Source organism: Ostrea edulis, chromosome 1 (assembly GCF_947568905.1).
Source record: "Ostrea edulis chromosome 1, xbOstEdul1.1, whole genome shotgun sequence".
Lineage (NCBI taxonomy): Eukaryota > Metazoa > Mollusca > Bivalvia > Ostreida > Ostreidae > Ostrea > Ostrea edulis.
Window position 1 is genome coordinate 32,868,265 of NC_079164.1, and position 27,570 is coordinate 32,895,834.

General features: G+C 35.4%; 1 protein-coding gene across 1 annotated transcript; it reads right to left on the reverse strand.

The window, feature by feature from the left end:
- Nucleotides 1–1,380: 1,380 nt before the first annotated feature.
- Nucleotides 1,381–24,152, reverse strand: LOC125675488 (glutathione hydrolase 1 proenzyme-like). The gene is made up of 10 exons (XM_056142904.1): nt 24,034–24,152; nt 19,892–19,989; nt 17,361–17,559; nt 16,698–16,858; nt 16,171–16,320; nt 9,291–9,445; nt 8,892–9,079; nt 7,714–7,954; nt 1,925–2,038; nt 1,381–1,765 (listed from the first exon to the last, which is right to left on the reverse strand). Exons 1-10 carry the CDS (start codon nt 24,150–24,152, stop codon nt 1,616–1,618), a joined length of 1,575 nt encoding a protein of 524 aa, XP_055998879.1. The 3' UTR covers nt 1,381–1,615.
- Nucleotides 24,153–27,570: the final 3,418 nt, after the last annotated feature.

Below are 27,570 nucleotides of genomic sequence, written 5' to 3' on the forward strand. Positions count from 1 at the left end.
GATTTTGCACGAAACGTGTTCAGTGTGCACAAAATGTGCTCAGCGTCTGGGGGCCTGGGCGGCCCCCAGACCCCCGCCTAATTTCCTGCCTCCTCCAAATTGAAGGTTAATTTACGGCCCTGCATTGTAAGTATCAGAGATAATTTAGTTAAATATGTAAAAGTTGCTAATGTTAATTTCTGGTTTAAAAAAATAAGATAAACGTTGTTCAGTTCCAGCGAAGGTAACACACATGTGTGTGTTGTTAAGGTAACCCACTCGAAAGCAATAGATTTTTTCCCGCAATCGAAAAATAACAAATCAGCATTTCGGAAGATTGTCAAAACATTTATTAACGCAGGGTGAATATGTAGCTACTAATAAAGTTTTGATAAAGACAATTAGAGATATATGTCATAAAATTAAGATGAATAATTTTGGATATAAGTTAATCGGGATACTTTACAAATTTTCGTTTACCCAAACTTAAAAATTCCAAATTTTGGGGGGTGTGGGTGTTCGTCCTTCCCTGCGCATGTGAAGGCGGTGACAACCTACTGGCTCCACGTGCCTGATTTTAACCTGCACAGGTGATGCGTTTGATTAAGGTCGACTGATAAGACTTTCATAAAACTCCTTTAAGTTTCCCAGGTATTTGGAATTGAAAGGAACTGAATGAACTAGTAACCAGCATTGATTGTGTTGACGCGAAGCACATGACGGATGTAACGTCAACAATTTGTACAATAAATAATAAATCTAATGTATATGCCCGCATGTGAACGATACATCAGCTTTCATCCTCTTTTCCTTATTTCATTTAGCGGGAAAATAACTAATGAATAAGTAATCTGTTGAATTTAATTTTCTTAATTATGAAAACATAAATGTCAATGGTTGCAATGTCATTTGAATCAGAGTCAAATATACTCGTTCAAATGTTTTTACCCTTTGAAATAAAAAAAATATATTTCATATATCATATGCGGATATATATGAAAGAAGAAAAAAAGCGGAAGTATATTTCATTCCGATCATTTCGCTTCACCGCTATTAACACACCTTCTAGATTGATCTAGAACATCCAGAGCAAAAATAACTAATCAAAATCAAATATTCCTATATGAAAGAAAGAAAAATTATTTCCAATTCCAAACAATGATGTAATGAATATGAATAATAATACTACAATTAATTCATCATTATATATTGCCAATTGTAGAATGATCAAATAATGATATATAGACTGAGGACGCAACAGAAGTTGAAATATGAATTCATTTATTTAGATCAGCTTTTCGATTCATTTTTACTTTCAATCTGATTACTTTCACGCAGTGCATATTCATCGATAATCCAAACGTTATAACGTTGTACCTGCTAAAAATAAAAGGGACGTTTTCCAGTGCAATATTTTATGTGTCTCGGATCCGAATACAGTAAACTATCACTGATCAGATATACATTGTATTATAAAAGATATAGTTATTTTATAAAAGCACCAGGAAGTGAAATCAAGGACGGAAAACTGCCATCCTTTCAAGTTCTTAACATCCAATGATCAATGTTGCCATACAGATCCAGGGCATTCAGTAACCGTCCGGAGCCCAGCGCTTCCTGTGGTCAGCCAGGACCTTCAGTAACCGTCCGGAGCCCCGCGCTTCCTGTGATCAGCATTGGCCGTGATGTTTCCCTCTCCTAACAGCAGGATACCTTGCACTTTGGAACCGGAAGTTGAGTGGATGGAAATGTTGTGCCCAAACGTTTTTAACCCCCTGATGATTTCCTGTAAAATGGCATTTATAATACTAATTATCAACTACCCTAACTAGCTTGTATTTCCTTCAGACCAGTAATGTAATATTCTGAAGTGTTTGTTTTTAGTTATTATGACAAAATGCATTTAGGACACTTTTTCTGGTTCAACAATATGTAGATAATATACTGGAAAGAATCCCTGTTCCACCATAATGTTAGGCGGCAGCAGCTGATGATGTAAACGCTTGTGATCTATTGCTTTCTTTATTCCGTACTTGAACCATAGCGTTTCAATGGTGACCTGAAATAGCATATATGTACGTTCAAAGTCTAAATTAAGAAATCATACATTTCAGTTTACATATGCATATGCGTATATTTCGTTTCATGTTTCATTCTTTAACCCTTTCTTGTATTTGAAATCACATTAATGACAGCGCATCAATAATAAAAAAAAAAAAAAAAAAACACAATAAATTTCGTTCTTTTCTGGACAGAAAAAAGATACTGTATAGAAAGTAATCTGAGACTGATCATTACTTGAAAAAAAAAAAACACAAAATAAACTACAATGTATATATATTTTAACATTAAACCATATCATTTTCAAAGAGTCAGAATATACAGCGCTGTAGCAAAAGTATGAAATTTGGGGGACGGCCCACCTGTCTCGATAAGGAGAAGAGCGATAACTCTACGGAAAATACGAGTTATCCAGTGACCGATTTATCTTGTACGAAATGACGTAATTATATATTTATTGTTGTCTGTAACCTCTGTAGTCAAATAAACAAGCATAATTTTTACCATGCGTCAAAACTCTAGTGAACTGAGTAAGGAAGTTAAAAATCTAAAAATAACTCTTAAGACCGGCGAACATAAAGTGGCAAGAAATGAAATATACAGTGCTCATTCGTGATGATAATCTGTTACAGTCAAAAAACGCAATGGGCGGAAAGAATGACCAAATTTGGGTTATGCTCCCATTATTTTTAAAGAAACTTTTTCGGTTGTCGTAAACATCATGATATAATGACGAACCTCATAATGGCAAACCACATAATGATGACACATCATATAAATAATGTTTTACGGTGTGACCGTTGAGATGAGCGAAGACCCTTAACATCTTGCAACAGGACTTTTGGCATCATTTAACGCGGGAAATTTAACGCGGTTGATGTAAAATAGTGCATTGTGACGTTATCAATAGCTGCGATTTTTTCTCTCTCTCTTTCAAACCAATTTATCCACAAGAAAAGGTTCGAAGGTATGGGAAAGCTTGTCTGGAATTTAAAATAACTTGTGGTACTTGTGCCTACGAGCTCGTCGGAGATTTGCAGAGACAGCCGAGTGGCTGGTTGAACGAGACTAGCTGATGAAAAGCAAATCACGTGACTCAATTGTGTGATCATTGGAGTGAGCTCGTCGCGTCGCTCGCTCGCTAATATGTTGTACGGTGTTACCGTTGAGACGATCAAAGCCCATTAATATCTTGCAACACAACGTATAGACATATTTAGTCCGTCTTTTCATTTAACGCGGGAAATATAACGCAGTGGATGTAAACAGTTGCACTGTGACGTCATATGTAAACAGTTGCACTGTGACGTCATATTAGCTGCAATGTTTTCTTTTTCTTTCAAACCAAGCAAAAACAAAACGTACTAAGTTATGAGAAAGCTTGTCTGGAATTTAAAACACGAGATTCAAAATTCGGGCCGTGAGAGGGCTTTGCTTTCTATTGAACCACATCATATAAATACGAAACCACTATATAATAACAAAACAACAACATAGAACAGAACCACAGCACATAATAAAAAATCTACACCATATAATATCAGAACTGCATATAATGATAGATTAACAGCATATAATATCAGAACTGCATATAATGATAGATTAACAGCATATAATATCAGAACTGCATATAATGATAGATTAACAGCATATAATATCAGAACTGCATATAATAATAGATTAACAGCATATAATATCAGAACTGCTTATAATAATAGATTAACAGCATTTAATATCAGAACTGCTTATAATAATAGATTAACAGCATACAATATCAGAACTGTATATAATAATAGATTAACAGCATATAATATCAGAACTGTATATAATAATAGATTAACAGCATATAATATCAGAACTGCTTATAATAATAGATTAACAGCATACAATATCAGAACTGCTTATAATAATAGATTAACAGCATATAATATCAGAACTGCTTATAATAATAGATTAACAGCATACAATATCAGAACTGCTTATAATAATAGATTAACAGCATATGATATCAGAACTGCTTATAATAATAGATCCACAACATATGATTAAATGTCAGCGTCATATAACAAGAGAATCACAGCACATAATTGAATATCAACATCATATAATATCAAAGGCACAATAAATAATGATGAATCCACAGCACATAATTATAAAACCACAACACATAATTGCATAACCACATCATATAATTACATAATTATGAAACCACATCATAAAATAAAGATGTTTTATTTTTTGAAGAGAAAAGCAAATGAGGAACATGTGTCCTCCTTGTAGACGTCGGATTACAGTCATGGTGTGGGGATGCATCACCTATCATAATGTAGGGACTTTGTGTCTTGTTCATGGCAACATCACAGTTCAGAAGTATACTGATATACTTGATGAACATTTGTGGCCAGTTATAGTGAAACATTTTCTCAACAAACCGTACCTATTTTTTAAAAGACGATAATGCACCCGTGCATATGGCCGGGGTTACATGTGAATACAAACAAAATGATAGCATTCCTTCTCTAACATGTACGATACCCGGTGTCGCATTGAATAGTGACCCCGTTGAAAAACGACCCAGAGGTCATTTTTCAACGGATGTTTGAACTGAAAATTGAACCAGACCGTTAATTAACTACCCTTCCAAGCGTGAAATGCTGACCCTTGTTAAAACATTACCCTTAACCAAGTTATCTTCAAGATATCATTTCTGGTGGGGTCGAATTTCAACATTGAAAAATGACCCTCAATGTACAAAAAGTTTCCTGTACAGTCCCCATCTCGGACAAGTGGTGGGGACATATTTCAACATTGAAAAATTACCCCAAATATATACAATATTTCTTTGCGATCCATATATCAGTCAGGTACATTTAGAAGGGGTCATATTTCAACATTAAATGAATTCCCCAAATATACAAAAGGTTTTCTGAACAGTCCGTACCTTGATCAAGTGGTGAGGGTCATATTTCAACATTGAAAACTGACCCCAAATAAACGAAGTGTTTCTCAAATACAATGATTCCCATGTATGGCGTGTAACACGTTGCTATATTCGATAATCTTGTGATGAATGTTCGATAATTTTGTGACATATGTGCAATAATTGCATTGTGGGTAATGTGACGCAATAGTGAAAAATGAAAGTAAGGACAATTTCCATTGGTTGGAAATAACGAAAGTATCCGCTGATGCAAAATATGATACACTAGTATGCTACATGTTTATAACACTGTATGACTACGTAAGACCTGTCCTAGAGTCAGAACTATGGGGTTCAAAATTCAAATTTTTTTAAACATTGCTTTCTGTTTTTCTATATGTACATTTAGCTTAGTCCTTCAAATGATAAAGACATTTAATCATTATGGCCATTTTGGCCCCACCCTGGCACCAAAAGCCCTACAATGGGATCATGAAATTTACAATTTTGGTAAAGGGTTCCTGTTCCATTCAGTATCAATTTCATATCATAAGTATTAAAAAAGACGTTACTCTTGCATCATCGGATACTTTCTTTATTTCCAACCAATGTTGTGTAAATCATTTTACACTCTCCACTTCTCAGATCCACTATAACTTTAAGGATAACAATTCGATTCTCCTGTCCCTACAATATACATATCTACAAATGGCATTGAAGGATTGTACAAAATTTCAAGTCTATCGAATAAGCCATATAGGAGAAGCGTTCACAAGCTATTTTAACATTCTCAACCCCTTTTAGATCCACTATAACTTATAGAGAAATAATTGGATCCTCCTGTCCCGACAATATGCACATCTACAAATGGCAATGAAGCATTGTACAAAGTTTCAAGTCAAAACGATAAGCCATGTAGGAGGAGAAGCGTTCACAAGATTTTGTGACAGACAGACAGACGGACGGACGGACAGAAAGTACAAAAACAATATGTCTCCCCCTGAAAGAGGGGAGACATAATAAAAGTTATTCATTGTTTCCAGAAATCTGTGATTATTTGTGTAAAAATCCGTCGTTTCCCCCCAAAATGAGGAATTTTAACATATATATTGGCCATAATTTTTTCAGTGTAATCTTATATAATAAATTCTAAAATATGGAATTGTTTGTTTTGTAATTTTTTGTTTAACATAAATTAATTCATTGTTTCCAGAAATCTTTGACAGTTTTGGTGTAAAAACCCAAATTAGGAATTTTAACATCTGTATTGGTAATATTTTTTCAGTGCAATTTTATATTATTATGAATTTTAAAATATGGAATTGTTTGTTTTGTCATTTTTTGTTTAACATAAAAGTTATTCATTATTTCCAAAAATCTGTGATTTTTTAGTTTTCTCGATCCCCAAAGTGAGGAACTTTAACATGTTTATTAGTCATAATTTTTGTTCTTATATAGCGAATTCTAAAATATGGAATTGTTTGTTTTGTTATTTATTGTTTAATATAAAAGTTATTCATTGTTTCCAGAAATCTTTGATTTTGTTGTGTGTTTTTATTTATTATTTAACCCCAAAATTCAGAGACCGTATGAAAATCAATCTAAAGATGGCTGAAATTGGTGACACTATTCAAAAATCGCAATTGATTAGAATAACAGTAAAGTAGATAGGTTCGCCGTAGATTGTTAGACGACATCGTTTGAGCGTTTGTAATAAACGTAAATACCCGTATCGATATACGAAATATCGCATGACAGTGGTTTATCAAATTTATAAAGTTTTTCTGCTTTGCTGTTTGTGTAACATTCAATATAATAGAACAAATGATGCATGTAGTTGAGGGTAACATTGAAATTTTCAACCCTCGAGAAACCATTGTTAACCGAGGTGTAGCTGCGCCTCGGTTGACAGTGGTTTTCTCCGGGGTGAACATTTTCAATGTTACCCTCAACTACATGCAATATTTATATGTAGCAGTACAGTTCCCAGATAGCATGATGTTTGATTGAAAATAAAACATTTACTTTAAAAAACACCATCAGAGACATCACCAATTTTTAACACAATGCTAGAAATATGGTAAAACTTCGTCCCTTCGTATAAAATTTTTTTTTCAAGCAAATCTATACCTGTCAATTCCCCGTCAGAAAGATAAGTCTGTTTTGATACCTTTTTTACTGTTTGATATTATGAAGCGCATCCTTGTTTTACGGCCGCCATTTTGAAAATAGTATTGTCATGGAAACTGTATATCAGGAGCTTTGCTGAATGCAACATTTCAGGAATATTGCTTGATTTGATAGGAAAAGAGCTGACATATTATCTTGAACTTCACCCAGTTTTTCGTTTATGGCATTCTAGAAACCCCATTTCTGGCATTAGTATTCGAGATTTATATCATGGCTGTAAAGGTCTCTTTTATCATCGTAACCGGATATCATCTCTACATCGGTTGACCTTACTTTTGAATGCATCATATTTTGAATGAGTATTTATAATCTTTCTCCTTTATGTATTTTTTCTTACTTTTGGAAGCTTGAATGTGACATACCAAGGAACATTTTTCCGTTAAGAAACATTTTGTTGGCAATAATTTCCGATCACTTTCTTTATCTACTGGACTATTATGAACAATAACATATCGTTGTGTGAGGCACAGAACAAGATTGTTTACTTCATTTGTTTGCAGTGACATCGATTTTGGAAAATGCTTTGATTATACATGTACTATATGATTAAATAGTAGACTCACTAAGGCAGTCGCTGATATGATTCTTGGTCCACCTGAAGCTCCCACAACCAATTTTACACATCCTTCTGGATCCACCACTATGCTTGGGCACATTGAAGATAACGGTCTTTTACCAGGCTTAATGAAATTTGCAGGGGATGCTGGATAACCGAAATAGCTGGTTGTATTTGGTGTAGAAAAATCGTCCATGTTATTGTTGAAGACAATTCCGGTTCTGCTCCCAACGACTTTCGAACCGAAACTACAACAAATCAACAACGCTCTTTTGAAGAAAAAAAGATGGCAAACTAATAAGATTGCAACAGCTATTTTGTGAACTTTGAATAAAAGTTTTCGACAAAACTGATACAGACAAAACTAGAAGTTGTCGTTAAGATGGTATTTTGTCACTAAACATTAAAATCAGACTTCTTAGATCCGCGCCGAGTGTACGCAGAGTATAAGGAGCGGATCTAAGAAATCTACATCTGACTTTAATTAGATTGAAGCTAGCGTTGCCATCTACGTTGATTTTTTGCCTTCAATGCAGATTCGATTTCACGGTAGGGAACTGTGCGACAGCGGTATCCGGAAAGATTGTACCCAAGCACTTTTTTTTTCAAAAATGATAAAAATGAAAGCTAAATTTATGTTTTTGTAAGTAAAATGAATACAATCTATTGCATGCAATGTAATTTATTCCCATGATTTCTCACTTAAGTCAAAAACCGTCGGGGGGGGGGGGGGGGGGGTTAGTATAGAGTTACACGGGGAGGGGGTAACATTTGTCAACTTTTGAATATCTTCGAAAGATTACAAGTCCTTTATTTTTATTTTAAGGAATTTTATATTAGTACTTATTACAAACAAAGTAAGCCAGAATTATAGGTCAACCCATGCATCCATCAAATGTCCTTAATTGCTTTATAAACAATGCCATATGATGCTGCACTTTACGAAGCAGTATCTGAAGCAAGTTAGATATGGCATCTTGCCGCTATAATAATCCTTGTAAGTGTCAAACTAAACGAATGGGGCTCGAACTCACGACCTCTCAGTTACGAAGCGAACTCTCTACCACTGAGCCACCGCATCAAGAAATTGTTAAACAGACAAGTGGATATAACAACATTATACACAAACTTAAAAAGTACACATATAAAATTGCTATCCTCAATCATTTTAACACAGAAACTTACAATAAATTGATAGTACTTGTGATCGACACCGCATCACCATTGGGCGCTAGGACGGTTAATTGTGAGGTTCCCGTTTTTGACTCGCCGTGAAATGTTGGCCCATAGTACACTGTATCCTGTGTAGAACTGTCTGATATTTTTGATCGAATGTAATCAGCATAGGTTGATGACGTCATAAGTTTTAGTAACTACAAAAAAGTGTGGTCAAATTGTATGTGAACGTCCATGTGCAACAATAATTCGATTACCAAGTATGATTTGAACATCGCTACTTAGAATTTCGTTCTTCAGATTTGAAAATTGGATCTAATTGAGACTAATCTATGATACAACAATGCGTTATTAACGAACAGACAAACTTTCGAGAGTGTAAAAGAGGTGAGATTTCTGTCATCTTACCGAATCAATGTCATCCTTAAAACTCTGGTTTTCTTTGTCCGGATCCCCGAGACTACTTCTCTTTGCAAAAGCAAATTTCATGGCTTCGATTATTCGGTGCCAGGTTGTAATGGATTTGTCGATGGTGGACACACTGTCGGGTGAAAATTCATATTCTGCGAGAGAAAAAATGAAAGCTTCGATACACCCCTTATTGACACATATGCAGTGCTATGTCATGATAAAAATATCATGACCAGAATCGTATGCATAGACTTTAATCATGGATATATACGTAATTATTAAATTTACAGATGAAGGAGTCATAGTTAAGGTGGTTCGTTACACTAAAATTCTATTTAATGACTCGTTTAGGCACTTTGTATGAAGCATGATTTCATCATCGAAATAGTAATACTCGCTCTCAATTATTTTAAATGATTTTTTGTGATTTCTTCCTGAATTATAAAAAGGTCTTTTGTTTGCAAATAAGATATTCTAGAGTCCAAATTACGCTGTGATTTGGTGCAAGATATGAATATTTAATAAAACATGCATATAAGACTCAGATTTAATAGAAAAAAATATTTATGAAAATTGAAAACGTTATTTGTTAATATTTTTTAAATCTTAAAAAAAAAACCCGATTCAATTAGAAAAAAAAGATATATCGAAGATATATATTCTAAAAAGAAATTCACACCCGTCGTGAGCCCTATATTTTAATCAGGTAAACGGAGTAATCTGTAGTCAAAATCAGTGTTCAAAGAAATGGCCTAACAATTGGTATGAAACATGTCAAACAGCATTTGACCCAATGATAGGTTGTATTGGCAAACTAGACCGTTATAAAGACCATAGAATTTGCGAAATAAACGAGACTTTTGAAACTCTTGTAACATCAACTTGTTTGTCAGTTGCCTGCTTCGATTTAAAAACTGACCATACGCAGAACAAGCTCTAGCGTATCGAATCAGTTGAGAAATGTAAACACCATATGCAGGTGATAATGGAATATTGCTACATAAATATGGGAAGTTGACGATGGAGAAGTTGAAATCATCCCGTTTGTCATAAAGTTGAGTTGTTAGTTTTCCGTTAACATGTATGTTTAATGAAATATTTAAGTACGAAGCAGATGTGTAAGACTTTGTGGTGTCTTTTATCTCAAGTTCACTGAGATAAATAAAATCAACATATGAAAATGAATTTTGCTAGTAGATAAAACGTACGATATAGATGTCGAGTTGAAGGCCACAGCAAGAGGTTTTTTCTTCTCATGTAAAAGCTTTTAAAAAAAATTTTGCCTCATAAGAAAAACAAAAACAGGTCAGCTAACAAAGGAGCACAATTCGTGCTCATCGGAATTCCTACAGACTATTGGAAGACCTGATCACCAAAGACTACGAGAATATTGTCAATGAGGAACTCCAGCATCTTTTTAATATCAACTTCAGAGTACTCGTGCGTATAATCAGAGTGGTGTTTAACAAATTAATTTTTGGAATGAATGTCCACTAGATATAAATACTTCATTTTTCCATTTTTGTTGAAGAAGCAACTGTCTATGAAAAGTCTAGTCTTTAATTTATCGTGATAAATGGTCGTGTAAAGCGTTGAAAAGCCATACGTTTTGATGTTGTTGATTTGAGAAAAGTTTTGTGATTTCAAAAGTTCTTTAGAATTTTTTTGGAATCCACATTTGATTTACACTTCTGACACAATAAGTTTCTCCTTCACAACTACTTTTTAAAATATCTAAATATTTTTTGCACCACAATTGTGTCTCTGTCCCTAATACGTGTAGATTGGAAATAGATTATTAGCTTTTGCACTTAAAATACGCAAAATTCATTTTATAGAGATTGAGAGTTTGAAAGAACATGCTGAGATCATTGTTAGTTCTCATAATTATATATAAGTGACAATGTATTGCCTTGAAATTTAAGATGGAACTTGAAGGTTACAGAACAACGTTTGGAATCATTGGCCAAGGAACGAGATTTCGAGAAAATTTTAGAATACAGACAAAATTTAAGAATTAGGGCTCTGTTTGGAAAAATATATCAACCAAATTATTGAATTTACAAAATTTAACTATTATATAAGCCTCTCCTACTTGTATCATAAACAGAATTGAATTACACGTGAAATGGCGTAGTATATTATAATATTAATAAGATTTATTGATTAAAAAATAAATCCATTTATTTTAGCATGAAGCAAAAGTTGACTTATACTTTTAATGAATTCCGGAATTGTTATTTCCGGAAATTCTTTCATGTACTAGTTTTGCTGTTAGAGTTCTTCCTTTTCAAAATAAGATCATCACGTCACAACAGAAAAGTTGACTGGAAAAAAGTTTCATTTTTGTGCAAATTATCTATTAAGTATTTTCTTATAGAGTTCGATCAGACATACCGAAAATTAAGAAGTAAAAACGAAAAATCAAAATGACGTAAGCGACGAACAGCAGGAGGGAAATCAGGCTAACGGTCGGGGGACCGGGGATAAATCAACGGGGCACATGGTGCAGGACCTAACTCAAAACACCGAAGCAGGTACAGTACAAACTGAAAGTCCGTTTTATTTGAATGAAAACTGATACGCCTCAGATGATCGTTAGTTATAACAACACTTTTGGGCTGAACGTGTCACACGATATCTCCAACAAGATTATTAATGGGCAAGATGATGATTTAGCCGGATTGTGGGGAGGGGGGGGGGGACTCCAATGAACCTCAAAACAAACAATTATCATGGTAAATGGGGTACAGAGGCCAATATCAAAATACAAGGGAAAGAGGGGGTTGCAATATAGAGGGGGTAGAGGAAATCACTAATATCCCAATAAAATTTCAAAATTTCAAAATCTAAAACCACTTTTGGAAAATTACCCAAACAAAAAGGTGGCAAATCAATTATTGCAAGGTTTTCAGTTTGGTTATCTAGGTCCAAGATTAGAGGGTGAATCAAACAATTTAAATAAAAATCAGTCCTACAGTTCCCAGAGGCTGCAAAGGGGAACATACATGTAGCAAGTCAAGTAAAATTAGGAAGAATTGCAGGCCCCTTTTTGAGCAAACTAATATCCAACTTAAGAATTGCACCAATAGGTATAGTACCCAAGTCGGGGTGGGGGTGGGGGGGGGGGGCTGGAGGTCAATTACACACCTCTCTTACCCGGAAAACAAAAGCGTCAATCGTTTTATAGATCCTGATGAATGCACAGTTGCGTACACTTCCTTAGACCAGGTATTACAAAAAGTCGCAATTTCAGGTAAAGGCACTGTCTTAGCAAAAATGGATATAAAGTCGGCATTCAGATTGATGATTGTTAATCCGGGAGATTTGGACCTTGTGGGTTTTAAGTTTGAAGGAAATTATTACATTGATAAATGTCTGCCATTGGACTGTGCCATTCCATGTAACTTATTTGAAAAATTCAAGTTGGAATTGGTGCAATGTTTCATTATTTGGATGATTTCCTCTTCTTGGGCTCTTCAGATTCAGATGATGTGCTTGTCTCATGCAAGGGTTTCACAAAATATGTGACACTATCGGAGTTCCAATAGCACAGGAAAAAAACAGTGGGCCCCTCAACCAAAATTATATTTTTGGGATTTGAAATTGACCCAACAGACATGGTGGTAAGAATACCACATGAAAAAGTTCAGCAATTAAGTGCATTGCTAACAGCAACTTTCATTAAGTATATTGCTAACAGCAACTTTGAAGTCATTACGAAATTAATTAAGAAATCATTACAGCTTCAAGAAATTAAAATCTTACTGGCAGTTTAAAAATTTTCAGTAAAGGGGTCTCAAATGCAAGAACATTTATAAAGCGTTTTTGTGAGGCCACCTGTGGGACAAAGAAACCACATCATCACATAAAATTAAGTAATGAATTCAAACAGGATGTACAGATGTGGTTGAGTTTTTTGTACAACTTTAATGGGGTAAGACTGATCCTTGAAAGTGAGTGGTTAAGTAGTGACAATATTGAGCTATTCACAGACAGCACTGGAAATCCAGAGTTGGGATGTGGTGCATACTGTCAGGGTCACTGGATTTACTGGCCATGGCCACATGATTGGGAAAGTTCAGTTTTTCAAGGAAATGTCATTTCTAGAACTAATGCCAATACTTCTGGCAATTTATTTGTGGGGGAGGGGGAGAGAGAAAATATTTTGTAAATAAGAAAAATCATAATGTATGTTGACAACAGTGCTTTGGTATCAATTATTAACAGGCAGTCATCAAAATCCGAGAGAGTTATGGGATTGATAAGACCAATGGTCCTCTTGCTTTTGAGGAACAACATCATGTTTAAAGCACAACACATAATAGGGAAACAAAATAACATAGCAGATTCTTTATCGTAAACAGTTTCATCGGTTCAGACAACTAGTGTCAGGGGCAGACAGACAACTAGTGTCAGGGGCAGACGAACAACCAGAGATCACACCACAACAATTTCTAGTATTGATGTCAGAGATGAAGTAAACAAATTACTCCAGATTGCAACAGCACAAAATACACAAGATACTTACAGACAAAGGTTGGCATGTTTTGATGAATTTCGAGTTGATTTCATCTTGGAAAAGCTTTGGCCTCCTCCATTGGAGCAAATTGTACAATTCATAGGCTACATGTCAGTGAAGGGTTTGGGGAAATCAACAGCAAGGGTTTATATGTCAGGTATTGCTTATTATCTTAAGTTAAACAATTACACAGATGTTACTCAAAACTTCATAGTCAAAAAGTTATTAGAATGCAAGAAAATCTAAGACCAAGGATATTAGCTAGATTACCATTAACAACAAACATCTTGCAAAACATTTTGAAAGTATCGCCAATTGTATGTGCTAATAATTATGAAGCAAAATTATTTGCAGCTGCTTATAGCATGGCATTTTTTGGATTTTTAGAGTAGGTGATATCATTGAAGGGAGGAGAAAACAATCAGTAGGTCATGCAGTCCAGTTCAAAAACCTGGAAATATCCATTGACCAACGTTTTATGAAAATCCATCTTCAGCATTCAAAAACTGATCAAAGGGGAAAGGGGAAACAGTTGTGAGAGAAAACAGCCAAGCACTGACTAGTATGAAACCTGTTGAAATTATGGCTGACTATTTGAGAGCAAGACCCAGTAAGCAGGGAAATTTATTTTGTCACTTTGGGGGTCAGGTGCTTACACGTATTCAGTTCACATCAGTTTTAAGCAAAGCTTTAAAAGCAATCGGGGTAGACAGCACTAGGTATAAGTCACATTCATTCAGGATAGCTGCAACTACTAATGCAGCCAAGTTAGGTATATCTGATGATGAAATCTGTAGAGCAGGTAGGTTGAAATCTAAGACTTACAAATCATACATCAGAACCTAACTGTTTTACTTCATTTGGCATAAGATAAAAACAATCACAATCTGTGGAAATGTTATATCAGAATTCAAGTCTGGGTTGTGGGTTCTTCAATAGTGAAAAGAGCATTTGTTGCAGCCAGAGATAGGCCATGTGGAGTGTGCTTAGGACTACAAAGTTTAGGGATAAATATTTGGTGGCAAGGAAAAAGGGGTATGGTATGGTCAGATATGTATAGAATTAAAACTTTGTTGAAAATTGATGACAAACCACAATATCTGATTTGACATTGTGGTGCTAATGATGTTGGTAACACACCATTGAAAAGCTTGATAGAAAACATTAAAATTACTTTAGACAAAATTCAATCACTTTTTCTTAATACGAAGATACTATGGTCTCAGTTGCTACCTAGAATATTCAGTAAATGTCAAAGCCATAACAATATCTTTGAAAAGGTTGAACAGTTCCATTGCATCTGTAGTTGTTAAAGATGGGGGATGGTACATTAAATATTAAGATATAAATTCCAGTGATGAATTACTCTTTGAAAGTGATGGTGTTCACTTGTCCAGAGTAGGAAATTAATTATTTTGTAATGCAATTTGTGCAGTAATTGAACAATTTAAGACAAATGGGATACATGTGCATCCTAAACTTTATTTAATATTAGTCTCAAAATTTTTACTTATGTGATGTGTGGCATGGTCTAGGCTGCAAGAACTAACCGCTTCCCCCACTTGGTGGCGGTGGCTTCAATGTACACATGTGCGTGTTGTTCCTGTTTAATTTGCACACTAAATCTGTCACCAGAATCCGAGTTAACAAATTTGGATTCTTGCATATATATTGATTGCAATTATTGAATGATTGATGTTTTCCGCCACACTCAACAATTTTTCAGTTATCTGGTGGCGTCCAGTTTTTATTGGTGGAAGAGACTACCGACCTTCCGAAAGTAAACTGGTGGCGCCCAGTTTTTATTGGTGGATGAGACCACCGGCCTTCCGAAAGTAAACTGGGAAACTTTCTCACTTACCCGCGCCGACAGAGGTGAGAAACCGTGTGATTTTGAGCGCGATGCTCTAACCATTCGACCACCGAGGCCCCTAATTATTGAATGAATTTGTGTATATAGTTATTGAGCAATTTGCAAAATTTGAGTATGAATTTGCTCATATGGATATTTGATTCATTTATATTTTAGGCAATGATGTGTTATTGGTGTTAATGCACAAATGGCATTTCCATTGTAAAATTATTGTTGTAATTAACAATCAGCTAATTTACATAAATTTTACTCATTGTCTAAAATCTAAGACCAAGAAATGCCACTAGGGGGTGGGGGTGGAATAAACAATTACTGCTAACATATTCACTAATTGATAAAGGGTTATTAATTCAACTGGTGTCTTATTCAATTTGTCAGAGGAATAAGGCAGATACTTATGGCATGTTGGAAAATCTTGATTGGTTCAAGGAGAGGGGCTTCTATGTTGGAACATGCTTCAGGTCTACAATAAATGAACTTACTATCAGCGATGCTGAGGATCATGGCGTACACGGCGCCGCTAGATGGTGGAGGTGGAGTATAAATGGTGGAGTTGTCCTTCAGTGTCACCACTAACGGGTCCTTATATACAGCCACGTAGTTCTCCAAATCCTCTTTTGTGATCATTCCTCCTGATCAATGCAATTTGATTTCAGTAAGTTTCCCAAACGAATGTGAAATATTGATATGGGATATTGTTTCATATCAAAGTAGTGTGTGTTTAAAATATCGTAAAATGGATTTTGTTAAATATTGAACAGAGAGGTAAATAATTACAAAATTAAAATTATGCTAATAACTACCTTGAATTTGTTCAACCTTGATAAAACTTAACAAACTTCAACATCTTCCCATATAATATATAATATCTTCCAATCTATAAAAAAAAAATTACTGAAGTCCTTGACGAGTTGTCATTCCCGTATTTTCTTTTCGGAATCTGAGGTCACATGAGGGCATGGTAACCTTCACAAAGTTGTCGTTCCTTTTATGGTTGTTTTATACATACCAGCCTCCTGAATATCAGCGACAACATCATCGGCTAGTGCGCCATCGTATAAGGTAAGAGGGTCGTTGGCTATGACCTCAAATGTTTTGGCTAATTTTGGCACTGTCATTATCTCCCCTTCTTTATATGGCATGCCAGTTCCAGGATTTATTAGCATTACTCTGCAAATGTTCATGAAATACCAATGATATTGTCAAACATATCTCCATGCAGTCTCTGAAACGTTTTATTGCCCCTGTTTTGTTCGATTTACTTTGTTCCTCGTTAGGGCCCCGTTTGGGCGTAAGCCGAGCCCAATATGATTTTAAGGACCCCATACGTTTTCCTATATATTTCAAGCTTTCTACCACGTTTATCTATCTATCTGTTTTGGTGAACTCGCCAATTTTGTACAACGGATATTTTAGTACGAAACGTCTTTTCCTACCCGAATAAAAAAGTATTGTTGGAAAAAGCCAACTGTCCAGCATTGATGCATTTGTGTTCAGATGCATATCCTGATACCCTTTTCATCAAAAACCTACTCTTCCATTGAATATTAGCTGAAATTTGTCCTCGGATGTTGAGACATCTCGCAGACAATCTAACATGCAGGGGCGAAATTAAAATTAAAGCAGCCGGCGGAGGAAATATATCAATGATGGAATATATTGCAAGACTTACTTTAGATTTTCACGTCGTTCTAACACGCCAGATTCTGCCTGCTTATGAATGGCCTTGGCTAGATAGTAGTTTACACTCCACCCCTCTCGCAGCTTTTTGATTGCTGGCTGAAAGAGGTCCTTCCAGGGAAGTTTGCCGCCGATTTTCCAGGCTTCATAAAAACCTTTGATGTTGCCAGGTATTCCGATAGACAATCCTCCTACAGTACCAGTAGAATCACAAAAACGTTTTACTTTTGTAATTTTACTTCTACAACGGTTGATGGAAAGATAGAAAGGGAAATGTTAGTGTCAGTTTATTTTATCAATTTGTTTTTAAAATATTTTCACGAATGCATGAAATTGTGTTATTTGTATATCAATGAGTATCATTTGAACTTTGCCCCTGAGCGTCACGCAACGTGACCAAGTTCAATATGGCAAATGATGTTCATAAATGACCTAAACTGTTATTGATCAGTCACATACTAGTAACACTGAGCGTTCAGGTCACTATTTATGAAGTCTTGTATAGTTCAAACGATATGATGGAGGAAGGTAAAGCTGCAGACATACATTGAGAGTCCAGTGTTCTACCTTAACGCCGGTCAGAGGCCGACAAATAATTGGGTAGAGGAGGTCAATAACTTTAATATTTAGCCTGTCCTTTGGGACGATAAAATTATGGTTCAGTTGGTTGTATATTGTTTAACGTCCCACTCGAGAATTTTTACTCATATGGAGACGTCACCATTGTTGGTGAAGGGAGGCATATGTTCGACACTTACGGCCTTTGAGCAGGTATGGATCTTTATCGTGCCACACCTGCTGTGGCACGGGGTCTTGGTTTTGGCAGTTTCGTCCAAAGGACCACCCCATTTAGTCGCCTCCTACGACACGCTAGGGGTGCTGAGAACCTATTCTAACCCGGATCCGGTAAATTACAAACCCATATAAAGTTAACAATTATGCATTCGGGCAATAACTCGGCTTAAAAAAACGAATTATCCGGTTTCTTAAAAAGATTACTTTCGTCTACATAAAAGATTATGTAAACATTATGTAATGATGTTCAATGGGCCTTTACCAATTATTTTAATTGTGTTTGTGCCAATAAATATTTATATTTTTATAAATTCAAATTTAAATTTTTTTTTTTAGAAATTACTGTACAATTATTATTTTTTTAGTATGGCCTTGAAGTAGACATGATATTTGTACTAAAAATAGAAAGCATTGTTTCATCTCAACCTCAAGAAAACAGTGAAAAGCAGATGTTCAGCTTCTTTAATTTTATACACCGCAAGAAACAAAAACTACTAAATAGCTGAAAATTGCCAAACATTTTATTAAAGGGACTGATTCACGATTTTCCCCAAAATTTTCTTTTTCACTTTTAATGATCAAAATCTACTGTCTAATGTGTTTAAAAGATTTCACATAAAAATTAAGGTTATACCTTATCACAGAAGTTCATTTCAGAGAGTTTATTATTTGTTTGGTAAACAAAGATTGCGGTATGTTATTGTTTACGAAATTTTCAACAGAAATGGATATCGATCAAAGTTTATTATATCTTTCACATTTCAAGCATTCTTTGGGTAAAATGTGTCATCTAAAAGTTAACATTTGTGACTATGCAAAATTAAGATGCTTTATTTTACAAAAATCAATATTTCACTTCTTTGTTTGTATACATAAAAAGACTCGAGTCTTTGTTTACATAACACAGATTCAAGGCTAAAATATTGTTTTTATTCTTGCATTCAGAAGGTCAACATTTTGGCTGTCAACATTAAATGAGTTATATTTTTAATGGTTAACATCAAAAATGAAAAATATTTTTATCAAAAATCGTGAACCAGTCCCTTAAGAGGAGATTTAAGGTTTATGTGCAAAAAAGACCGTTTCTGTAATTTGTTGATTTGATATTATTTAACGTCCCACTCGAGAATGTTTCACTCATATGGAGACGTCACCACTGCCGGTGAAGAGCTGTAAAATTCAGGCCTATGCTCGGCGCTTACAGCCTTTGAGCAGGAAGGGATATTGATTGTGCTACACCTGCTATGACACAGGATCTCGGTTTTTGCGGTCTCATCCGAAGGACCGCCCCATTTAGTCGCCTCTTACAACAAGCAAAGGGTACTGAGGACCTATTCTAACCCGGATCCCCACGGGATCTGTTATTTGCTGAATTATAGAAACGCTTTTGATCGTTGTTATGATTAAGAATGAAATGTCAGTTTCATTATCTTGCAATTTTTCTTATTCCTTCTCTTCGTTTTCTCTCTTTTTTTAAGATTGAAAATCCTGTAAAATTGTTAAGTCGTACATAAATTAGATTATCGCGAAATTATCTCCCTTGTGTTGAACAGAATTTCGGTATGTTTGAAGAGGCGGGCAAAACAACAACCTTAAAAAAAAATGATACCTCTCAAACTTTGATTGGGGTTGGGGGCATGGAAAGTTGTTGACAATAAAAATGATTGATGAGCAGTTATTGTAATGGTTGACAGATCATATTACATTGTGTTTCCTTATCTGTCTGACCTTCAATTGAAGATATGTTGTCCTTGAGAAACATGTCCTGTGAGGCATCACGTGGCGCCATTTCACGTGCTATGATTGTATATGCTGTTTTATTCCTCCTGTGGAAAATAAAACCCAGAAATATGTATACTATAGTTTAAATCACAATAATTTCTCCAAAGGGCGTAAAGTGAAAATTCCTCGACGAGACGTAAAACAAACAACCACATGCTAATGACTTTGGGAATTCAAGAATAGGCACATTAGACATGCATAAAATACACGATTTTTAAAGGAAAGATTTCTTACACATATTTGATTTGCACATTAAAAGGGGTGGATTGAAAGGGATGTTGCTAAAACGCGGAACGGAAAACGAGAAATACAGTACCTGTTTTTATATTCCTATAAAGCAGAAGTTATTCAAAAACTTCTACGTGAGAAGAAACAAGAGGCCCACAGGCCTTATCGGTCACCTGAATACTAGTGAAGAAGTATCACTACTCCCAAGGGCTATGAAATCTAGAAACAAATTCTTGTTCTGAATATCTAAGCTAGATCCTAATGTTCAGCAACCGTAAAAAACAAGATGTGTTCTTAAAACTTCACTGCCCTCAAAAGTGCATACACTGAAGAAAGGCTTTACATAATATAATAGGTGTATTAACATTAAAATATCAAAAGATATGACTAATTTGGACCCATCCTAAAGTCAAAACTCTGGGTTGTGAAATTCACCATTTTTTGTACATCCTTTTCTGCTATTCCTAATGCATTTAGATTTTATATACAGTATCAGCAAACTTACACATTAACATCATATACCAAGTTTGCCCCACCTGGGATCAGAACCCCTACTCTGGGGATCATCAAATTTACAATTTTGTTAAAGGACTACCTGTTCTTTCTAAATATCTATTTAGTTTCAACTTAGTATCAATAACACTAAAGAAAATGTTATTTAAGTGTTTTACACATGGACACTATATACCAAGTTTGGCCCCGCCCTGGGGTCAGAACCCCTACCCCGGGGATCATGAAATTTACAATTTTGGTAGACGCCTTCCTGTTCTACATCACTATGCATTTAGTTTTTCTTACACGTGTGCGGTTCTTGAGAAGATTTTGAAAATTTGTCAATTTTGGCCACATTTTGCCCCGCCCCTAAGGCCCAAGGGGTGCAGGAGTCCTGAAATTGACAATTTATGTCCCCCTTGTTTCAAAGATGTTTCATACAAAATTTGTCAATTTTGGGCACTTTTTGCCCCACCTCTAAGGCCCCAGGGGTGCTGGAGTCCTGAATTTTACAATTTATGTCCCCCTTGTCCCAAAGATGCTTCATACTAAATTTGAATAGAATTGGACTGGTATTTATCAAGTAGAAGTTCAAAATGTTCAATTGTTAACGCACGACGGACACCGCACGACGACGGACGACAACCAATTGCAATAGGTCACCTGAGTTTGCTCAGGTGACCTAAAAATCTCTTGCTGTGGCCTTCAATTCGACATTTAAATATATCGACGACGTATTATCTATCAACAATAATAATTTTCATTCATATGTCGATTCAATATATCCCAGTGAACTCGAAATAAAAGACACCAGAGAGTCGTCCACTTCTGCTTCATACTTAGATATTTTGTTGAAAGTAGATATTAACGACAAACTAACAACTCAACTTTATGACAAACGGGATGATTTCAACTTCTCCATCGTCAACTTCCCATATTTATGTAGCAATATTCCATTATCAACTGCATATGGTGTTTACATTCCTCAACTGATTCGATACGCAAGAGCTTGTTCTGCGTATGGTCAGTTTTTAAATCGAAGCAGGCTACTGACAAACAAGTTGATGGTGCAGGGGTTCCAACAATCTCGTTTAACGCCAGCATTTCTCAAATTCTGTGGTCGTTATAACGATCTAATTTGCCAATACAACCTATCACTGGGTCAAATGCTGTCTGACGTGTTTCATGCCGAGTGTTAGGTCGTTATTGACACACTGATTTTGACTACGAATAACTCTGTTTACCTGATAAAGATATAGGGCTCATGGCGGGTTTGACCGGTTGAGAGAGGATGCTTACTCTTCCTACGCACCTGATCTCACCTTTGGCATATCCAGGGGTCCGTGTTTTCCCAACTCTCTAATTTGTATTGCTTATAGAAGTTATGAGATTGATCACTGTTCGTTATCTTCACCTTTCACATGCAGTGTATGTGAAAATCACAAGATTCTTTAAAACGCTTTGAAAACTTTCATACAAATAATTTTATAGTGCAGAATCTCAAGATAAAATTGTTTTACCGCTTGTAAACAAATTCCTAAACTTTATATTCTTAAAGCTGTATGACCCGATGTTCATGTATTATTTTTGTACATAATTACTTTAAAGCAGATTAATTACTTTATAAAGTTATTAACTTTCCCTTAATTACATGCTTGAAAACATCTGCATGTAAAAGAAAACAGTGCGAATATTATTTACAAAGTAAATATAGTGGCTACATTTATAAATCATTCCATAATAGACGCCTATAAATAGACCCACGCGCGTCAGGGGAATCCCAACATGATGTATTAACTCATACGCAACTGTCTAGTTTTAAGGCTGAAAGAGCGTAAAACAACGAATTACTAAGAAGTATTTGATATTTTTATTTCTATTAAACTTATGGTACGGTACTGTTATAACAAAATACACAGCTTTACACAGATAAGACCACCGATGATCTGAAAGTTTGAACTGATCACGTGACTGTCACTTGAAATGGCAGAGTGACGCGGTTATTTGTAAACATCGATTTAAAATCAAATTATTTGGGTTAAAACAGGTGAAATAATTTATGATATGCCGTACAGTCTCATAACTACATACGTGCGATGATTTAATAGCGTTTTTACGAGATGGAAAAAAATATTGTAATTCGGACCATACAGCTTTAACAAAGATAAAGCATATTTGCACGATTTTTGGTGTTATTTTAGCTACACTAATTATTTCAATTCATAACTTTCCGTTCCGCGTTTTAGCAACACTCGGATGGAAGGGAGTGTGGGTGCAATCAACAGGTGCCTTTGGACTGTGGCAGTGATGGTCCTTTGTCCTGCCAAGGCCTACCGTGACCTCCATTTTAAAAGTCAAATTCGAAAGACTCGTGGCTTTTACTTCCAAAGCCGGGCGCTTTTACGAATAAACAGTCAAGAGCTATATTTAACGTATTAGATTCGTCATGGCACCGGGAACAAGAATCGAATCCGGACTTCCGGGATGCAAAGCGAGTGTTCGAACCATTAAACTACCGTGATCGGCAGTGTGCACTTGTTAAGGAATGGCTTCCAGATGAATACCATTTCACATTCAGCCTCATCAATGAAATTAACAAGAAAAGTCTCTATCACTGAAGGATGAATCCTAGAAATTTTAAGGTCAATAGGTCAAAGTCACATATAAGCAATTAAGGTAGCTCTGCTCCCATGTGACTTATTAATGATTAGTAAAATTGCAGTAATTTCCACTTTATATACATGTAGTTAACGTTAAACAATAAACAAAGAAAGTGCATGTTACCACATTTTGACCGGTCGCGGTAGCTCAGTGGTTCGCTTCGTAACTGTGAATTCGAGGCCCGCTCGTGCAATGGTGGCGCCACGTCAAACCTATGACGGAAACATAGGTAGCCATTGCTCCTTTGCCAAACTCTCGGCATTTAGAAGTGAGAATCACGGGTCTTTCGGATATAACTTTAAAAACGGAGGTCCCATGTCGCGGCAGGCGTTGGTACGTTAAAATATCCCTCACTGCTCCGCCCCTGAGCGCTATAAGACCGGTAAACATTAAGTGGCAAGAAATGAAATGTTCTTACGTTACTATCATCATTCATTTCGTTACTTTCATCCTCGCTGTTTTTTCAACGACGAATTTTCTGTTCATATGAGCCGTATAAAAGATAAAATAACACCTGATCGTAATTGTTGCTAGTGTATGATATTTCTTACCTACACATCATTCGCAAATAAACAATACAAATAGATATAATAAGTAAACGTGGTCTTTCCGGAATTTCCTTCCGCCATCTTGGGATGATAGTAACGATCGTTACTATCATCAGTTTAATACCAGTGAGATAGACAAAGACTAGTAAAATCGTTTACCTGTTGTATACAGTCATGAAATGTCCACCTCCAATTCCACAACTGTGGATGTTTTCTGTGCATTGACAAAGAATGGTGGCGATTGCAGCATCAACTGCGGAACCCTGCTGTCGTCCCATGATATCACTTAAATTATGGAAACTGATTATATCAACATAGTGTTTGAAAAAAGTATTTTCTTCTTTGGGTTTTAATTTGATTTTTATGTCAATGTTTGTTTGTTTTTTCTTTTTCTTCATGTTTTTTTTAGTTTTGTTTAAAGGAAAAGGCAACCCTAACCACGTTTTGCTTTTATGAATAAAGTATTACTTACTGATATCGTAAATGATAGCCTTTAACAACAAAAATCCTTGCTTAACGATTAAATCAGTATCAATCAATCATTTATTTTAAATTAACCGCCGCTAAGAGAGCGGCCATTGAAGTTTGATTTATGACGTCACACCGTCGGTTCCGGTTTATTTCATCAGCAGCACTCTAAACATGACAGGTCTCGAACAGTTTAGTTTGAAGCTGTATAGAGTTGAGCCCATTCTTTCACAAGAAGAAATTCTTAAAAGAAGACGTTCAGTTGAGTCGCAGACCAGGCAGACGGTACGTTTCTTCATACTTGTGAATGTGTCGAACCTCAAATTGTCATTACGCAAATGATGGATCCACAGTTTACAGTCTTTTCTTTTCAAATGTCTTAGTTGGGTTAGGAATTTCGAGAAAAACTTTTTTCCACATCTCTCCTTCGAATAAGTCTAATTAACTGCTTGACAGGAAGGCATCAACCTATTTATTCATAAAATCTACCACATGCATGTCTTTCTCATCAAAACCGGAACAGACAGTGTGACCTCAAAATCATTGATTTTTTGTGGTCTTGAATACAAAAGAGCTCCACATCATGGCAGCCTCTGTAGATGGCGGGAATTTCAATTTTTAACGTTTTCAAATTAGCACTGACGCTTATCTAGGCGGTATGTCAACAGAATAGTATGACTTTTTATCAAATTATTAATTCTATCATTTATAAGAGTTGGGGTTGCCTTTCCCTTTAAATCTTGAGAGAATCCAGCAATCAACGGATTTATACAAACTAAAGAGTTATAGATGAAACGCTCACCTGATAAAACCCAATTCGACAGGGGAAATTAGAATTAATTTATAAAGTCATTAGAAAGTCACATTATTTCTGCAATAATAATTAGTATATTTTTTTTTATTCTTGAAGGCTTTCAGTTCGAGGTATCTCTATACAATGAAAAGAACGAAAATTAACCTCCAGAGAATTAAGGTTCTTAGTAAATATACCATTACCCCCTTCCCCCAGACAATCAAGGCTCTTAAAGTAATATACCATTACCCCCTCCCCAAGACAATCAAGGCTCTTCAAGTGACATACAATTACACCCTCCCCCAGACAATCAAGGTTCTTCAAGTATTATACCATTACCCCCAGAAAATCAAGGCTCTTGAAATAATATACCATTACCCCGGGGTTGAAATGATTCCCCAAGCAGGAATAAACTGACAAACTACACATTTAATTTGATCAGATAAATCTTTACTAATATTTCTGTCTTGTTTTGGGAGAGCTAACTTTACATTTCACTGAGATCAACATACACTAGTAGTATCATCCTATACTACTTACACTCCGACTTTTGCACAGGTTGAGGCGTCAGATGATATCGCAGCATATCTGTACTTTCCCTCAACGGACGGAGAGAGCTCGATTTCATTCCCGCTCCTCGTGAGCATGTAACTTATCCCAAGTCCGAAGGTGACGATACAGACGACGACGAAGGGATTAATGACCCCATCTGATGTTTTCCTGTTTAAAGTAATAAGCATTGCATTCTGCCATTTCGTCAACAACAAAAAACCCACTTCGTTTGAGAATTCTATGAATTTTATTGTAGTCAATTCGTCGACAAACCAAATGGTTGAAGTATACATTGTCGATTATTATGCCCACTTTTTCCAAAGAAAGCCCAGGTAAATTTTTAGAAATCCCTGTCCGTCTGTGTGTCTGTCATAATTTCTTGTCCTTGAGACTCCTCTTACGTTTCGAGAGATAGAAATAATCCCTTTCGCATATGATTAGGATTAATTTGTAGATGTGCTATAAGGTTTTGAAATGTCAGTGCAGTTCGGGGATGTCCGAATAAGGACCAAACGTTTAGAATTCCCATGAATGTTTTCCATTTTGATCGTTTCTTGAATGCAAGATTCGAGTTACATAATCTGGGATAAAATTTAGAAATTCATTTCAAAATTAAGGATTATCTCCCTCATGCATAGCTCTTATCCTTCGACGAATTTGGCTCCAGTTTTTGGCACTCTAGTTTTCCTTTTAGCTCTTACAAGTTTATTGTTATTTCGAATTTCCAAAATTTCGGCTTGAGCATCACTGAAGAGACATTATTTGTCGAAATGCGCATCTGGTGCATCAGGTTATTGATTCGTACTACCTGTTCAGAACTTGAAACTTACCTCATTTGGAATATGAAACCCAATTTCACAAAGGCAGATCTCATTGTATTCATAATTGCTTTCAATGGAACTGAAAAACAATTTATTGATAATCTTTAAATTATAGATTTCTTTAGTTAAGCAATCGATAGAAAATACAGTGTATTTCGGTGAGTAAATTATTTTGGTATATCCTTTTAGCTTGTGGTCCCTTTTTACTGTAGCAAAGCAGCAATTTAATGTAAATAGCTTTACAATACTGATTTTATCTTTATTCATAATATGATTATGCAAAGTAAGTACATTGATAAAAGTTTTACAAATATCTTTGATTAGAAAGCTATTAAAATTGTCTGTGTTGAATTATTCTATATTTTCTTAAATTAACTATTTCCCCGCAAAAATCACGGTGAGCGATTGTTTCATATATGACACATGACTTGAACCGGTGGATAGGTTTGACTAGTTTTCTTTTCATTCATTCATACTTTATTTCCTCCCAAAAAATAATTTACATATAACATATATACAATAGAAGAATAAACATCACATAGATAGTAAGACAGAAAAAATCAGGAGAATATATATTGAAAGTACATGTACATGTTATAGGTAAGTTATACCACAGGTACTCGATTTAGAGGAACATGTTTTTTCACATCATACGTTATATGTGTATTATACATAAAAATATATATACATATGGCATGCACACATCTATATTTACATATACACGTGTATGTTTATATGCATGACCAGTTAACTTGCGCTATTGGGCACATTATGAAATACGACATTGAGATATTCACACTGAATCTCACTTAAACCTTGATACAAGATAATATCGTCAATGGTCTCGTTCCAAAAACTTTCTATTTCCATATTCTCCTCAAGTCGAGAAACACGTGTACGTAGAAATAAGGGTATCATTTATAAAGAGTTTTATAAAAGACCCAGTCACGTGATAACGCGTTTGTGAGATAAACTTGTTTAGCGGACAGAGTGAATCAGACTTGTGTTTCTTTTATGGTTTCGCATCTTACAGTTCTTTTTTTTCTCTCTTATGTTTCACCA

Excerpts from the sequence above, each read along its gene's own strand:
- LOC125675488 (XM_056142904.1), bottom strand. The coding sequence starts at position 24,152 with ATGGGACGACAGCAGGGTTCCGCAGTTGATGCTGCAATCGCCACCATT. Across the intron at positions 16,321-16,697 it reads CGCTGATATTCAGGAGGCTG|GAGGAATGATCACAAAAGAG; the intron begins GTATGTATAAAA and ends TGCATTGATCAG. Across the intron at positions 2,039-7,713 it reads TCATATCAGCGACTGCCTTA|GTCACCATTGAAACGCTATG; the intron begins GTGAGTCTACTA and ends ATGCTATTTCAG.